A 14,650-nucleotide genomic window follows, 5' to 3' on the forward strand; every position below is an offset into this window, starting at 1 on the left:
CTGAATCCAGGCCTCAGGTTTTTTTATCCTGTAATTTAAATGGAACCAAGGTTTTAGGTTACTGTTCACTCAAGTCAAAGATCACAACACTGTCTAGTTTGTTATATTATAAATTCAGTGCTCCCCACTGACCCATGGATTCTTCTACATCAGTCTATATCCCTTGTTGGCTTAATTCATTCACTACAGTAAATTTAAGTCACATAATTTAAACTTGTAGCTTCCTAAAGGCTGTTCTCCCAGGCCTTGTTCATTTTGAAGTTGTTCTGGGTACGTACATCATAGATGGCAGGGGTAAGACCTGAGAGAGAGAAATAGCCACTCTGAGCGATTTATTGCAGCATTGTCTTAGACTTACAGCATAGCAGACACTATCAGCATTACAGTGGTGCTCACATTGCATTAGAGACAGCGTGTTGGCACAGAGTCAGGCAAAAACTGGACACGCTGTGAATTACTTACATAGTTCTAACTGCTGTCATTTGCAGCTGCAGAGAAGGAAATAGTACTCAGAGGTTCTGAAGAGCATATGATTAAGTTAACTTATTGTTGTGAAAGAGACAGCATCCACAGTTCATTAGCACAAAGGAAAGGAGTGCTCTGCACCGAATATATTGGCTTATGATGTATTACATCTGCTGGGTTGGAGTGACTGTATTACAGTAAACATGGGATGTAATGGGCAGAGTGAGTGATTCAGTTGATGCGCTTTGATTAGTAGGAAAGGTCTCTCTCATGGGAGATGATGGATCAATTCCTTTGCAGTTAGCTTTCGTGTCCTTAAAAGGCTAAAATACATATTGATTTGTGAATCGCATTTCCTCCCCTTTCAATGATATACTTAATTATGTCCCTTATTAGTCATTTAAGCCTTCACAGAGCACTAATACAAGTAAGTAACTAACTGCCCACTTCACAGTGCAGCAAGCCAATTAACTATGATTTGCAGCATTTGTTAAGTGACTAGGAGTTCTGCAGAGGATTCCCTTCAGGGAGAGTTGAGTTACAGGAGCGTCTGGCTTGCTGTTCCTCACGAGGATGATGTGCCATGGAATGGTTTGGCTCTGGGCAATAAAAGAACAAGGACTGCATGGAAGAAGAGCACTTTTTTCAAGATTTGAGAGGCATCTGTCTGATTTGTCTGGTACAGTCTGTCTTATCACAACTCCGTGTTGTCATCCTCGTCATCCTTGTTCTCTGAGGTAGTTGATAGTGAAGAGGAGGATGAGCCAGCCTGTAGAATAGCAATAAGGAGAACATTCTGAATGTTTTTAGTTGAAAGAAATATGCACAATGGCAAAGGGGGGAACCCTATATCTGCCTATACTTGAACCTATCCTTACCCCTTGGATATCTAGTAACTCAGGACTGCCCACCCTCTTTTGATTCTGGTGAGGTCCTTTCTGGCTCTGCTGGAAGGCTCTTTCTAGAAACAGGAGAGTCATTTGTGTTGTGCAGTGGTCTACCATAGAGGCAGCGATAGGGATAGTCTAAGACTTGAAGTATTCATGGGCAGCTTTTGTGCACATCAGCAGTATCAAGCTGTCACCACCATCCTGTATTCTTGCCTGCCTGCTGTGGCATAAATAGTCAGTGAATGATTTTAGTAATGTATTTAAAAAAAAGTAACCCATTTGTTAAATCCTATCATACTAGATCTTTGCTCTTTTCTGGCTTCCATACCAAATCTGTCAAGGTTGCCTACAAAAAGGAAAAAGGTTTGGCTGTAGCTCTGAAAACCCAGGCTGAGGTGCTGAGACTCTCACTGGAAGAATCTGCAGAGTCAGAACTTAACAGTTCTGGTGGTGGTGTGTGAATAGGAATAGCATCTAGCTCCTTCTTTCCTAGCTCCATTGTTACTTCTGCATGAAAAGAAGCAAAAATATGTTTCACAGTTAAATAAGTAGAGAAGATTCTGAATCTGCACAGGGATCTAAACAACTGTTTAAGGTGTTGCTGTTCTGACCACAGGTGCACTTCGAATTCTTGTAGCCAGCACAGTTTTCATGAGCTTTGTGGGTAAGACTTTTTTGTTAGACAAACCTCATCACATTTTACTCAGTACTTATTCCTTATCTACCCAACAATTTGCACAGTATGGGAATAGTTTTCCTAAAGGATCCACGCTCACTGTGTTTAAGCATTGTTACTTCAGTTCTGTGGTTGAAGCAAGAGTGCCTGAGGGCCAGAGTTGCCCTCCAGAATACAATATTGGAGGAATCACTTGGAACTTGATAACCTCTCATGTTCTGGGGCCTAGACCTGCAACATAGATACTGAACTGTCTTACTTGTGCTGAAAGAACAGAGTAACTTGCTATAATTTGGTCTCAGACTTCCTGATAATTAATGCAAGTATGCTTTTGTAAATTTACATGCAGCTTGACTTGATAGATCCCATGTCAAATACACACAGTGACTGGAAAGAGTTACTTTCTCTACCCCTTGCTAATCCAGTAATTTGGGACTACCTACCCTCTCTCTTGGTTCTGGTGAGTTCCTTTCTTGTTCTGCTGGAGGACTCTCTGTATAAGCAGGAGGGTCATTTGTGTCAGGTAGTGGATCTGCCATAGAGGCACTGATAGGGATATTCTGAGATTTGAAGTATTCATAGGCAGCTTTTGTGCACACCAGCAGCGTCAGTTTGTCACCACCATCCTGGACTCTTGTGGCCGTCTTGTCATAGGGTTCATTCTGGACGTTCACACCATTCACTTCCACCAGAATGTCATTCTCTTCCAGGCCTGCTTTGTCAGCTGGCCCACCTTTCTGGATCTGCAAACACAGGTTCTGTGTGTGATATTAGCTCAGTACCAGGAAAAGGTATGTTAACATACAGTATGGGAAAAGGAGAATGCAAGTTCCGAGACCTTTCAATGCAGGAGGGTAATGTAGGTTTTGGAGACAGTTATCCTGGAGCACAACTTAGTTGGAGAAGGAGAAAGGAAAGAGACCTTATTGTAGTTAAAACTGTAGCAGTCTAATTTTATCATCTGCCTTAGGATGGGGTTTACTGTAAGACTTTCAATGAGGGGAAGTGAGTGGAGTGGTGGTATTCAATACTCTCTTGTTGCAGCAGAGAACAGGATTAGTGCCAAATATACAACTGAGGAACAGGAAAATTGACTGACATACATTTTTCTTCTTAAGCATTCCATGGCTCTCAAAAATCTAAAGAGAAATATTTATGAAAATAGAGTATGTCTATGGGATAGAGGAGTATTAAGGAAGAAGAAGGAAATAAGACAAAAACGTGCAAGGTAGTCCAGAAATCTGTGGATGAACTGGCAATAAATCCTAGGCCCCTTTTCTTCCAATCCTAAATCTTAACCTCCTGACAGTAATCATGCAGAGTCTTGCCCCTCCATCCTGGTTTCAAAGGCCTAACTTAGCTAAAGGTGTATAGGACAGACTTTGCCTTCTTGCTATGTGTGGGTTAGCCTGGCTTGTCTGGAATGCCACTGTAAGGGAAAGAAGGGAAGAGATGTTTGTTGCCCAAACTTTTCTTCCTTGGGTCTGCTGCATATTCTCCTAGACTTGAAGCCTATGGTTAGTACCTCTTGGAAGAATTGCCCAGGCATATCCTTGCTTTCATTCAAACAGAAGCCAAATCCGCTTGGGCCCTTCACCAGTTTACAGATTTTGGGTTTGTGATTCACCAGTGGCTCAGCAGGTGAGGCCAGCCTTTCTACTGTATTGGCTGGAGGTGGATCTTGCACCTCATGGTAATAAAGACAGGGAGAAATTTGAGCCTGAAAGAACAAAGGGAAAAATCAATATTGATGTAAACTTCTTTTGCAAAATCTGTCTTTAGGTTGTATCTCATATTAAACATCTTGTTATATTTAAACACAGCTGTTGGTATAAATCCTGCTCCTGGACTTTATGCTCTTGTTCTTAGATGCCAACTTTTTTATTTTTGCTGGGGGGGAGGGGTGGGCTGGTGCCCCTTGCTCCCAACCAGCTGCCCCCTGCCCCAGCTCCCCAGTGTGCGGGGAACAGGGTAGGTGTGTGGGGAAGGGGAGTGTCAGCACAGGCAATGTGTGTGGGGGGCTGGAAGGGGCACAGGCGATATGGGGGGGGGGTGGCAGAGCATATGCCTTCTGAGATTTCTGCACTCTCAGCAGGGTGTGGGGCTGCAGCTGGGCTGGACCAGCTCCAGGTGGGAGCTAGTGCAAAAGGGAGTGCCACACTGCCATGGCCACCAAGGTGAGGCACCTCCTGCCTACCTGGCAGCAGTCGGGGCACAACTCCATGCCATTGCCATGCCTCACGTTGGTGGCTATGGCTGTAGCCCTGTGTGCTGTGACCCACTGTGGGTGCAGAAATCTTGGGGGCACATGCCCCCCTGCCGCATCACCTGGGTTCCCCTGCCTCCACAATGCATTGCCTTTGCCCCCGCCCCCAATCTGCTCCCATAGACTTAGCTGGAGGGAGCTGCAGGAGTTGCTTTCCACCACTGCTTGGCTGCCACGTGCGTATGCATGTGCACATGCATGTGGCACCCCCTGCCTCCAGTTGCCCTTCCTGCTCCCCCCAGCCCCAAGCACCCCTTGCAGGCTTGGAGTTTGCCAGCCTGCAAGGGGAGACCCAGGGCTTCCCATATCTTTCTTCTTTAAAGGATAAAATCTGCATTTTTCTTCAGCAAATGGAAAACCTGGATCCCTGGTAATATCTCAGGGCCTCAGTCATTGTTCCTAAGCACATCACCTTATGTCTAGCATGCTCAACATAACTGAATCCATTTTTTACAACATAAAATAATATAGAAATATATTATGTAATTTTCCTCAGGTTTGGGCCCTGACAGCCCTGTTCCCGAGGTGGGCCAGGGCCCTTGGGCTCCAACATACTCGGCACCAATGCTCTTACTAAAATCTTGCCAAGTGACTGGAGGAAAATTGCAAAGTTGGCATAAGTGTAGACCAGGATTTCTCTAATTCATGCAGAGAGCTGCTTTGTTGCTGTGATTAGTGCTACAGTGTTAATTTTGTTATCTCTGCTCTGACATACTGTAATCTAGTATTGTTGTAATGGTGCATATAAATATCTGGGATGAGAGAATAAACTGGAATATTCAGTGACATGAGGTCAAAATCTACTGTGTGACATGGGAGACCTGAAGCAAGAACTTAGTTGCAGACCTCTGCCATAAGCAGGGCTGTCCCTAGCGGGGGACGAATTGCGGTGACCGCCCTGGGCCCTGTGCTCTGGGGGGCCCCGCAGAGTGGGGCAGAGCAGTGGTGGCTCTGTGTCCAGTCACTTGCTACCCCTTGCCACTGCCAATGGCAACTTCTAAAGGTCCAGGGTCTGGAGCAGGTGCGGGGCCCCATGTGGGCTGACTTGCCCCAGGCCCTGTGTCCTGCTTGGGTCGCCTCTGGCCATAAGGAATACTTCAGGAGGGTCTGAATAAAACAGCTTTTATTCAAGAATGTGCCTCCATTAGCATGAAACCACTGCTTCAATGGACCATCCCTTTCTCCCCAGGACTTTATGTATTGACATATAAATCCATGCAGTACCCTTCGCCTGCATTTCCTTACCAGTTTATACATGTCATCTGTCTCCTTATTTACTATCAGCAATGTGGTCTTTTCTCCGCACTTCTTGATCCTTTGTACCACGCCGTCATGATCCAGGGCCTCCACTGACTCCCCATTGACAGCCACTAAGATGTCGCCATCCTTTAGATCTGCCTTGGCTGCGGGGCTGCCGGCATCAATGTCCTTAATGAAATGACCTATGCCCCAAAACCAGTACACGAAGAAGACTTTATATGATTGGCGAAAGGGCGTTCAATTGGAAGGATATTTGCTTGGGATGGTGAGAAGGGACTCAGGGTGATAAAGGTTCACTCTCTGATGAGGCCTTCAGGGTAAAACACATTCTCTGACTCATTGCCTTCTTTGTTTTCCTTTCAGAGAGTCTAAATTCTCTTACTTCTCCCCAAGAAGACCACCTGGACATTGTGGCTTCCCTACTTGCAAAATTATGCAGGGAGAGTTAAGTCTGCTTACACTTGACCACTACTTGGCTTTCACTGACATGTTTTTGAGGATGCCCCTTGAGCATGCCCCAGAGGAGCTGGGGTTCGGGTGTGACTCCATGTGTCATCACACTGGACACACTGCTGATCTCTAAAAATGGGAAGCTTTCTCCAATGGGAGCTTGGCTGTAGTGGGTGTGGGAGGCTAGTCAGCCAAATGGAAAGTTCCCCTGCCAACTTGGGTATGTGCCTGCCTGTGGAGGGGAGCTTGGCCAGATCTCGTCTCTCCCAGCTATCTTAGCTGTGGGAACAAGAGAGAACAAGTCCTGCAGGCTATCTAAATGAATGCTGCAGCTCATGCAGTGGCCTGGCTGGTGGCTTAATTCTTACCGCTGCCATTTGGCTCCATCCTCAAGTAGAATCCATAGCCATCATTTCCCTTCCTGAGCTCCACAACACGAGGTTTGAGGGGAAGTAGTTTCAGGCTGGCTGCATCTCTCTTCAGCACCATCTGGTTGGTACTGTAATACTGATCAGTTTCTTCATCTGACAGCAGAAACATAAGGTGGTTCCCAGACTTCTTTACCTGAGGAATGGGCTGGAAGTTACTGTACAGTTTGGACTTGGGATTGTACTCTACAACATGAACACACTTATGGGGCCTATAGATGTTCTCTGATGTGTTTTAATTCAAGTCTGCTCCAATGCATTTTATTCATTTGAATACTCCAGCATGCCTCACTGTCATGTGTATTAAGCATCCCACATTTCAAAATGGCTGCAGGGGAGCTTTAACTAAAACCTGTTGAATGAGCTTTAGTTTTAGTGCCCCTGTGGCCATTTTGAAACATGGGACACTTACTACATGTGATTGTGAGGTGTTTTAGAGTGGCTCTCCAGGACCCACTCTAATTAAAATGCCCCTCCTCACCCCAGAGCACATCTGTAGGCAACCATACTATGTAGTGTAGTTGAAATGAATAGAGTCCACCAGGCCTATTATACATTCAGGTCTTACCATTCTGGATCTGTTTCTCTCTCCGTATGTTCTCCATCCTTGCCTATTTTGGCTTATTCCTATTGCCTCACTGCTGCTTTGACCCCCTGTTTTGCTGACAGAAACACTTCTTTGTGGGCATTGTGGGTAGAGCTTATGAGCCCCAGAGATTCCCCAGTTCCCTCAAGCCTGCAATTATAGCCCATGTGCATGTGAGGGTGAAGGTAGGTGAGGTCTGGAGTGAGATCTTGCCATGACTTAGCTGCTCTGTGGTAACTGTCCCTCTGCCATTGATTACCCTGTGGCAAGAGAAAGTTGCTGAGGAAACTTGGCTTTCTTTCATGCAGGGTTATTTTGCCCCAGTTTAGCTCTCACCAGGAGGTAATTGTGGACAGAGGAGCTCTCTCAGCCACCCCTGTGTAAAAGTCAGCTTTGCCCCATGTTAACTGGGTCATGTAAAGATTGCATCAAGTTATTCATCTGTAAGTGGGGTCATTACTGGAAAAACTGTGGGAAATGCTGGTGTAAGTAATGATTAAGCCATGTGGGGCATATTGGTGGGCCTGGATAAAAGTCACTCTCCCGCATAAACCATGCCATTCAAACCAGCTTGAACCTTATAGCCCAATTACTCAGGTACATGGTTGTGTAACTAGTCTGAAAAAAGGAAGAAGGGGGAATCATATAAATATACCTTTTCAACCACTTCTTCATGTGTGTCATTTTCCACATTTGTTCCATTAATTTCAATCAGGCGGTCGTTATTTTGGACTCCAGCCTTCATAGCTGGTCCCTGTGGGGACAACTCTATGACGAAGACCCCCTTCTTACCTGAAATGGGTTGAAGAATAATTATGCAAAGAAAGTTACTGGAATGTGCTGCCTTCACTGATAGCTAAGAAAATCCCATCCCAATGAAAAGTAGACCTGAAGGGACAACTTTGGACACCATGGGGCTCCATTTACTTCAAAGTTTTAATGGCAGCAAAGCTTTTATTCACACAGGTTCACCTGTGTGCCTCCTCCCTGTCCTAGGGGGATCACCTCTGCAGAAGACAGTGGAGTTAATTTATTAGTTATTGTTAAAATTATTGTTTGCCTCTGTTCAGAGTGCCTGAGGGGCCAATTATGGTGGTTTGAATGGGTAGTTTGGTTGCTGGTAGTGCTAATGAGAATGGAGTCTTTCTCAAAGTTTGAGTTGATGAAGGCTGCTCATTGTTTAATGTGGTTTATCCAAATTTCTGAATTTTCTGTGTTTGGAAAACTTCTAGTTTTTACCCTTGGGTTACTCCAGTGTAGCATTTGCATTGTGCCACTGTTCTCCATCTACTCTGGCATTTTCTAGAGATGCAATACAGATGTAGACAATTATGTTCATTCTACTGGCTTATATTTTGGAAGAGGCAAAGGCTGAAGGGATTGAAAAGGAAAACAAAATCTCTTTGTTCAGGTCCTTGCTTCCTAGGTAAAAGCATGTCTAGATTGAAAGGGGCTCTTGGCTTTTTTTCAACCTGTGGATTTTTGGTTTCTGTCACTTCCAGCTGCTTTTCTTCTGTTCTCTCTCAACGTTCTGTTAGCTGTATTCTAGGGTAATTCAGAGGATGTATGTGGGACACAGTGCAATGGCTTATAGGGTTCTTCTGGCATCTGAGGAGGGTTAGTAGAAGTGGTTGTAGTAAGTCTACTACAAATTGACAGGAACTAGGAATAGACTTATGAAGAACAAACTCCTCTCCCCATCTCACAGCAAATGAGAAGTACTGGCATACCTCTCCCCCCCTCCCTTTTATACCCATTATTCTCACCCACTGTGGTTTTCAAGGAGAAGCCATAGCTGTTTCCCTCCTTCACCAGGTAGCAGAAACGGGGTCGTGGAGCCGGGGTGCCCACTCCATTCATCACTGGGGATGACAGCTGCTCATGTGGCTTCTGGGCTGGCTGCTTACCCAACTCTTCCAAGTTCAGTTTTTCTTTTTCAGCATTTTCATAAGATGCTTCATCCAGAACAAGCAATACAACAGAATTCCCACTCTTTCTAATCAGGTCCGCCACCTGCAATGGATAGGTTGAGCGCTGAGGTGCTCATAACAAATGCCCAGATAACTGATCTAAATTCCTATCTTATTGGGATACAGTGAGTGCTAGCTATGGGTCTTCTACTACCCTTGCCATTTCATCAAGGACTTTCCTTCTCTGCTTAGGTTCCAGGAGACACTAGGATTACAAATAGATGTTGGGCAGCGGAGGTCAATGAAAATGGTTAGGAGGCTGAAGTACATGACTTCTGAGGAGAGGCTGAAGGAAGTAGGCTTATTTAGCCTGCAGAAGAGAAGACAGAGAGGGAATTTAATAGCAGCCTTCAATTACCTGAAAAGCAGTTCCAAAAGGATGGAGCTAGACTGTTCTTAGTGGTGGCAGATGACAGAACAAGGAGCAATGGTCTCAAGTTGCAGCAAGGGAAGTTTAGGTTCAATATGAGGAAAAACTTTCTCACTAGGAGAGAGAGACTAGAACAGGTTACCTAGATAGGTGGTGGAATCTCCATCCTTGGAAGTTTTTACAACCTGGCTGGAGAAAGCTTTGGCTGGGATGATCTAGTTGAGGGATGGTCCTACTTTGAGCAGAAAGTGGGACTAGATGGCCTTCTGAGGTCCTTTCCAACCCTAATTTTCTATTATTTTATGATTTGTCCCAGGACAAACCATTTTATCCTGGGATAAAGTGTGGTTATTCAGATGTTGTCCTGGGGATAAATTCTAAAAAGGTTCCCAGGATGATAAATGCTAACAATTTATCCCAGGACATCAGGATAACTGAAAAATTATCTTGGGATGGCATCATTGGTTCAATTGTAAAAGAGAAGCGATGCATGCAGCTTTTCAGTAGACCCTGATAAGGTGATGTGTGCACATGACAATCCTGGGATATATCTGTTTTGGGAGAAACACAGGCAGAACTTCTCCAGGGGCAAATGCAACATCTGTTCCTAGCCCTAAAATAAAGCAGGGAGCACAGCTGTATAGCTTTTATATTTCCAAAGGATTGCTGTAGCAAATACCCAAAGTGGGGCTGGAGTCTTGGAGTACAGCAGGGCCCCCAAATGAAAATTATGCATACCTGTGCATGCTCTTCATTGTCTACAAATGCACCATTGACCCTCAGGATCCTGTCTCCATCCTTCAAGCCAGCTTTTTCGGCTGGACTGCCCTTGTCCACGTTCCGGATGAGATGTCCCAAAGTGTCTTTTTCGATCCGCAGGTAGAATCCATAGCCCTTTTTGTTTTTCCTCTTCAGTTTGCATTCTCGAGGCTGGAGAATAGAAGTCATTTCTGCCAAACAGGGTGGAAAAAATACAAGTGAAAGTATCATGAGGAAAAACGGGAGGTACTTTTTTTTTTTTTAAATACATAATGAGCTGGCCTCTGCTATGGGAGCTGATTCAGCAGTGCAGGGCATGAGTGTTAAATAGTGATAGCAGGAGGAAAAGCAGCCCACTTTTGTGTTCTGTCTCTCAAAAGATAGAGAATGCAGAGAACAGAGCTGTCTGTCTGTGAAATTTAGGTAAAAAAACAGAGGTTAGGCTCTATCCCAGAATAATGCCTCATAGGATAGAACAGTGGCTGGTTCAGCTGATAGAAGCTGCTACTGGACAAGATGGAGGATTAAACAACTCTGAGAGCAGAGAGCAAGATGAAGGGAGAACCTGGCCTCCTTGGGAAAAATGGCCATTGCCCAGTAATTTTGATGAAGCGGAATTACATTACAACAAAAGAGGGATTTTTTTAGAGAATTATGCTTAATGAATATAGAGATAGTTTGGAGGAACATAATATGAAAGGAGTCCAAGTCTCCATGACAGTTTGCAGCTGTTGATCTGTGTTGGCTAGAAAATGATATTTAGAGATTTGTTTTTGGGAATTGGCTTGTAGGTAGAGTAGATATTGTAACAAGGGTTAATTGGCTTCTAAAAGCCTATTTGTGACAACTTTTGCTTCAAGGCCCACCATATTTGAAGCCAGCAGACAAACAGGCTGGGAAATTGAAAACATGTACCACTCTAATCCATAACAAAAGATAGGTTTGCCATGTTGGAGCCAGGTCACAGTGACTAGCTGCAGAGACCTTGTGATTTCTGGTTTTGAGGCATCCGGGGCATGTCCAAATTAAGATGCTGGTAAATGATCAAATTAAGATGCGTGCATTTGATGGGTTTGTTGGAACAAAGGAATATGCTGACAGAACAGAATGTGGACAGTACGATGACCACAGGGAGACCAATCAATGATGCCCAGAAATGGAGAGTCAGCAGAGGAGAGAGAGACTACAAAAGGAAGGAATACAAAAAGAGCAGCAAAGGGTTCCTGAGGTGGGATTATGAGGCTACCATGGACAGGGGGCATATCACCAGCCCATCTCACCCACCTCAGTGTGGGGGGAATGGGTGGGAGTGGGTCTCCAGGCTGCTGACATCCAAGAAAACCACAGGGTCAAGCTTGCGTGCTGGCCAGACGTACCTCCCCTCTGTGACAACCCTAGGACTGGTAGATCTAGAATTGGGAGGTAGGAGAGGTGTGTATTTTGTTTGCCTTGCCTGTATTATTCTTGTATACTATCATTGTGTATCAATAAAATTTGTCAATTATTGGATAAAAGGAAGTCCTGGTTGGTATGAGGGTTTGGGTCCACTCAGATTAAGATATCTGGGTCATAAATCCAATGCCAACAATTGGCACCTATTTACAAAGCACCTTTCTCTGGCCAAGTTCAATGTCTGGTTCTCCATACCCAAGCATTGTCTCCACAAATGATACGCTTACTTGGCCAAAAAAGGACTTGATGATTTTTCATTTCCCTTTCTGCTGCTTATGGAGCAAGACTGAGGGGTCTACTAGTAATTTGGATGTTCAAGACCACTATCCTACCTACTGAATCAGAATATTTTATGCATGAGACGACTTATGGAATCCTCAGATTCCAGCTAGTTCATTGCTGAATATTTTAGCAGAAACAGGCAAATAAATATGCTAATCCTAAATTACCTCTTTGGAAGGTAATAGTGTCTGTCTGGAATGTTTCTTTAGCTTGTTGATGTAGCCATGTGGCAGGGACAGCTAGTTCTTTTGCATACTTGGCTATGAATACCACTACTAGGCTGAATAGTACACTATCTCTTTGGGTGCCTGGCTATTTTAGAGAGTTATGTCATGAAAAGGCAGGTTTAAGGTACAGAAAGCAAGCAGAGAAAGCTGCTTCTCTAGGGAAGGCGTCTCAAGCAATCCTGCCAAAGAACCACATTGATAAATATGTCCATGGGATGAAGTGGTGGCTAATTTGGACAATGTAGGCTCTCTGGAAGTTCAGGCAATAATGAGTCGATAATCTATCGGGCTTCAGCAAAAATGGACTTTCTTCATCCTCTCTTTACTAGCAGGAATCTGTGAGATGACCACGGAAAGCTGTGTTGGAGAGATTATACATTAATCACAGCCTAGGCCGATAAAGGCCATCTAATCACCCATTGTAAAACTTTCATAATCACTGCCTTTCACTCTTTATCTTGTGGCTGATGTACACAGGAACACTTACTATGAGGATCTGGCACACAGTTCACTTCAGGCTCTTGATCACATGTTTGCCTTTGAATATACTCTGTGACCACTAGCAGAAAACAACCCATGTCCACAGAGCCCATGAACTTCTGAGCATAGAGAATTTCATCAGAGGCAAAGGGAGTTTGACTCTGGAGCACGATTAGATTACTATGTTGTACAGATGGTCTGGCCTTGGGAAATTGTGGTGCTAACGACAGCTCTTTCAAACCCCCCCCCCCCCCCCCCAATATTTCTAAGAATCACAGATACGTTGAGGGAAGTATCCCGCAAAGTCCAGCACCAGACAAGTTCTGGCTGTGGACTCACCACTCCAAATTTTTAACTATATGATTGATATCCCCCAGAAATTGGATTCCTACACCCATGCACCCACATACATAGACATGCATGCATGCATGTGTAAATACACACCAAGATTATTACAGTCCCTTCCCCTCCCCTGTTGGTAGAAGGGTGTGTGTGGGTCAGCTAGGCTGTCAAAAGTATCTGAAGCACAGACACTTCAGAAGAAGTTTAGAAGGATAAAGGAAGCTTGGTAGCTTGGTGCTCCCCCACTGTCAAGAGAGAAAGAGTAACTTAATATTCTACAATGCCTCCAGTCTATAACGCTTACACCACAGGGGATGTTAAGACTGAAGGAAGTACTGCTGCACCCATTCCCTCTATTCTTTTTAGCTTTTTCCTCAGGGTCTATTCAGAGAGTTCATCTTGACAGAGGTTCTGCTCTGCTCTTTAGCCCATCAACTGTAAAGAGCAACATCCTCTGTTATGTAGAAACACACAATTTACCTATTTCAGTGGAGCTTACTCCTGAAACCAGTGGGCTACATTGATTAAAATTGAAGGTCATAGCAGTCTGTCCGCTGAACACTAGGAATGAGCATTGGTGCTTGAAATCAAAGAAAAACCCCAATGTAGACAAAGCTTACACAATCAGGTGGAGGGGAAGGAAAATTCCAAAGACAAATAGAAATGCCATTCTCAGTGCAGGGAAGCCTTACATGCATGGTACATGGTGGAATCTGCTTTGTAACAAGAAGGAGATTTGGAGGATAGTGAGCAGTGAAGAAGAAAAGGAAATTCCTACCTGTGTAAGAGCTCTATCCTCAGGAATGCTCTGCAGCAGTCTCTCCTGGTGGTTGTAACTGTAGGCACAGCTGGACTTTGGTAGAGCAAAGGTTGATTTAAAAGATGATTTATTTAACTGAGTTTCACTGCATAGGTTATCTACTTGATAACCTGCCTTGGGCCAGCCTGCTGAGCTACAAAGTGCTTCTCCCCTCTCAGCAGCTTTGAATTCCACTCCATGTTCCACTGATTATTACACCAGCAAACTCGGGTTTCTCCAGGAGTGGGTCCAAGACAAGCCTGATCTTTGAGCTTTCCCAGAGAGACAATGAAAATAAGGATCAGGGAAATGTCAACCTGACTGATGGGTGAATGCAGATATATACGTATATGTGCTATATATAGCAAACTTATCTAGACCTTGCATAGGCACTCTAAGTGAGTTTGCAAGGCAGATTGTGGCTAGAAATCAATGTTATTTGTATTACTGCAGCACCTAAATGTCCTAACGAAGACTGTAGCCCCACAGTATTAGGCACTGCAGGAAAAAACATAGTCATAGTGCCTGCCCCAGAGACCTACAATTTAACATAGAAGGAAGACAAAGGGTGGGAAGGAAGCAAGAGGCCCAGCAAAGTGCTTTCAGCAGGAGGACAATAGAAAGCCTGATCAAGGTCAATGGTAGAGCTGGGAATAGGATCCAAGTCCTCTGACTGCCAGTCACTTTATTATGAAGCCCCCGGGGACTGCACAACAGTTGAGGTAATGTGGTGTTGTCATAATGCAGCTTCATTTGATATTCCCTCCATGAGCAGGCTCCATCAGCTTCGTGGGTACTGGAGATGTGTTACAGACTAGTAATTGCTTTAAGAACAGTAATTTAAGCCTATGTAGATGTTCCAGCGAAGTCAGAAGAGAGGGCCAATGTTTGTAGGTAGATTCCAGAAGGGTCAGAATCCATGGAGAAGAGCCTGGCACCTGAGAGGGG

The 14,650-nt window shown here is 44.5% G+C and overlaps 1 protein-coding gene across 1 annotated transcript; it reads right to left on the reverse strand.

The window, feature by feature from the left end:
* Positions 1-317: 317 nt before the first annotated feature.
* Positions 318-13,974, reverse strand: PDZK1 (PDZ domain containing 1). Its single transcript, XM_006262281.4, has 9 exons — positions 13,682-13,974; positions 10,100-10,311; positions 8,788-9,034; positions 7,677-7,813; positions 6,376-6,571; positions 5,543-5,739; positions 3,557-3,751; positions 2,475-2,774; positions 318-1,234 (listed from the first exon to the last, which is right to left on the reverse strand). Exons 2-9 carry the CDS (start codon positions 10,307-10,309, stop codon positions 1,160-1,162), a joined length of 1,557 nt encoding a protein of 518 aa, XP_006262343.1. The 5' UTR covers positions 10,310-10,311; positions 13,682-13,974; the 3' UTR covers positions 318-1,159.
* Positions 13,975-14,650: the final 676 nt, after the last annotated feature.

Source organism: Alligator mississippiensis, chromosome 1, assembly GCF_030867095.1.
Source record: "Alligator mississippiensis isolate rAllMis1 chromosome 1, rAllMis1, whole genome shotgun sequence".
In the NCBI taxonomy this organism is placed as follows: Eukaryota; Metazoa; Chordata; order Crocodylia; family Alligatoridae; genus Alligator; species Alligator mississippiensis.

Excerpts from the sequence above, each read along its gene's own strand:
- PDZK1 (XM_006262281.4), bottom strand. The coding sequence starts at position 10,309 with ATGACTTCTATTCTCCAGCCTCGAGAATGCAAACTGAAGAGGAAAAAC. Across the intron at positions 7,814-8,787 it reads CTCCTTGAAAACCACAGTGG|GTAAGAAGGGGGTCTTCGTC; the intron begins GTGAGAATAATG and ends AACCCATTTCAG. Across the intron at positions 3,752-5,542 it reads CAGATGACATGTATAAACTG|GCTCAAATTTCTCCCTGTCT; the intron begins GTAAGGAAATGC and ends TTGTTCTTTCAG.